This window comes from Buceros rhinoceros, unplaced genomic scaffold (genome assembly GCF_000710305.1).
Source record: "Buceros rhinoceros silvestris isolate BGI_N320 unplaced genomic scaffold, ASM71030v1 scaffold13715, whole genome shotgun sequence".
Lineage (NCBI taxonomy): Eukaryota > Metazoa > Chordata > Aves > Bucerotiformes > Bucerotidae > Buceros > Buceros rhinoceros.
In genome coordinates this window covers 25,657-27,466 of record NW_010414645.1, presented here as the reverse complement: position 1 = coordinate 27,466, position 1,810 = coordinate 25,657, and the positions used below count along the sequence as shown (strand labels likewise).

Genomic DNA, 1,810 nt, shown 5'->3' with positions numbered 1-1,810 from the left:
TATTGCTGCGAGTAAGTTGAGCAGGTTCTTCACGTTTAGGCACTTGTTAGCTACGGCTGCGTGGGGAGCCCGGCGCTGGCGCCCCGGCGCGGTTTGCAGCTCCTTGAGCCCGTCAGAAGGTCTGTTCTGCGGTAGCTCCCACGGCTGTGAGCGAGCGGCAGGAGGTGGGAGCTCACGCAGACACGGCATCACCCCCTTGCCCGGGCGCCCGCGGGGCTCCGGCTCACATGGTTATCATCTCGGCGCCGTTGGCAGAGCGCAAGTTCTGGTCGTCAAAGCGCCGCCGGACGCTTCTCCTCACCGCGTCGGCCCGTCGGTACGGCTGGTTTCGAAGATCTGCGGAGAGGGAAGCGCCGTTGGTCACCGCGCCGGGCTGGCCCCCGGCGCACGCACACGCACAGGCACACACACACACAGAGTCTAGACAAGGAAAAGTCCTGCTGGAAGCCAATCAAAGCAGCTTGTGTAGGAACAGGAGAAGGGACTTCACCCCAACGAGAGCAGAAGTGAGCGAATACTGACGTGCCCTTTTACTACACACCCAAGCAGCTGGTAATACTGGTGAAACGCGCTGAAAAGCTGGTGGCACTACATGGAGTGAGGCCCTCAGGTGAGTGTGAGCGTCTCCTCGCCCAGGGCTGTTCAGTGACGTCGGGCAGGCAGGCAACGTCGACCGAAAGCGGTTTTTGACGTGCACCTTGGTCCTTCACACAGCCTCTCCACCAGGAGCGTGAGCTGCAGGAGGTGTCTGAGGCGGGAGGAAGCTCCTTGGGGACAGGTGACAATGGCACAAGCGGTCAGCAGCACGAGGATGGACCTACGCTCCCTCTGCACCCATTTATCTAAGAGATGCTTCATTAGACGAGGGCAGTGGGGCTGCCAACCCCCTCCCTCCTCCTCTTCCTCCTCCACCCCGCCCTGCTGCTGCTGCTGGGGAGGTGAGAGCTTGAGGAGGAAGAGGAGGGACGCTGAGCACGTGATGGATGGAGCAGTGGAACGCTGGAGATGGACGTGTTGGTGAAAGCCTGGTACGTGTGTGGTTGTGATATAACGAGCACACGTGGGACGCTAATCCCAGTTAACACAGTGTTCTCCTGGAAAACAAATTTGCGTTGGACTGAGCAAACCCTCCCTCAAGTCTCCTGGCTGAGCTGTGGTTTAAAACCAACTCTCGAGCTTCTCAGCTCTTGGGGTACCCCAGAGCTGGCGCCTTTGCTCGAGGCTGCCCCCTCCCAGAGCTGCTGGCGTCTCTCGTGCCCCGTTCAACGGCGGTGGCAGGACCGAGACGGTGGCAGCGGAATATCCAGGGAAATACGGGGCTGAACAACCCGGGGACGAGACTACCTCGGGCTCAGCTTGGAAGGGCCAAAACCAGAGGAGTGTGAAGACAGTCACCAGCCAACGGCCTGTGGATCCCCTGCACCACAGCAGGGGACAGTCACCAGTTTGAGTCTCCAGTGGCCTGTAGGCTCTCACCAGTATTACGCTCAGCCACATCTACCGACAGCTGTCTGGCATACAGAGAGAGGAGGAAGCTAAGTAAAAAGTGATGCTTGCCAGCTCTGTGTATCCTCCACCACCGGTGTGCTAGAAGAAATCCTTACCCTCGAGTGAACATTGGGAAATTTAGTGATATTATTCTTCTTTAGGGCTAAACAGAAAAAAACAAACAAAACAAAACAAAACACAAAATGATGGTTAAGTAAAAAAAATGGGATGGGAAATGAAGAGCAAGTCAACTCAGCGTTCAACCCTCCCAGGCGCGTTAGGCAGCGGAGCGAGAGGGGGAAGCTGCGAGAGGAGGTCAGAC

General features: G+C 57.7%; 1 protein-coding gene across 1 annotated transcript in view; it reads right to left on the bottom strand.

The window, feature by feature from the left end:
* Positions 1–223: 223 nt before the first annotated feature.
* FMNL2 (formin-like 2) overlaps positions 224–1,810 on the bottom strand; it is a gene marked incomplete at its 5' end in the record, with an annotated part of 21,415 nt that continues 19,828 nt past the window's right edge. Inside the window, one exon of the mRNA XM_010137160.1 lies at positions 224–336. Coding sequence (XP_010135462.1) covers positions 224–336 — 113 coding nt within the window. The remainder of the gene's footprint in view (positions 337–1,810) is intronic.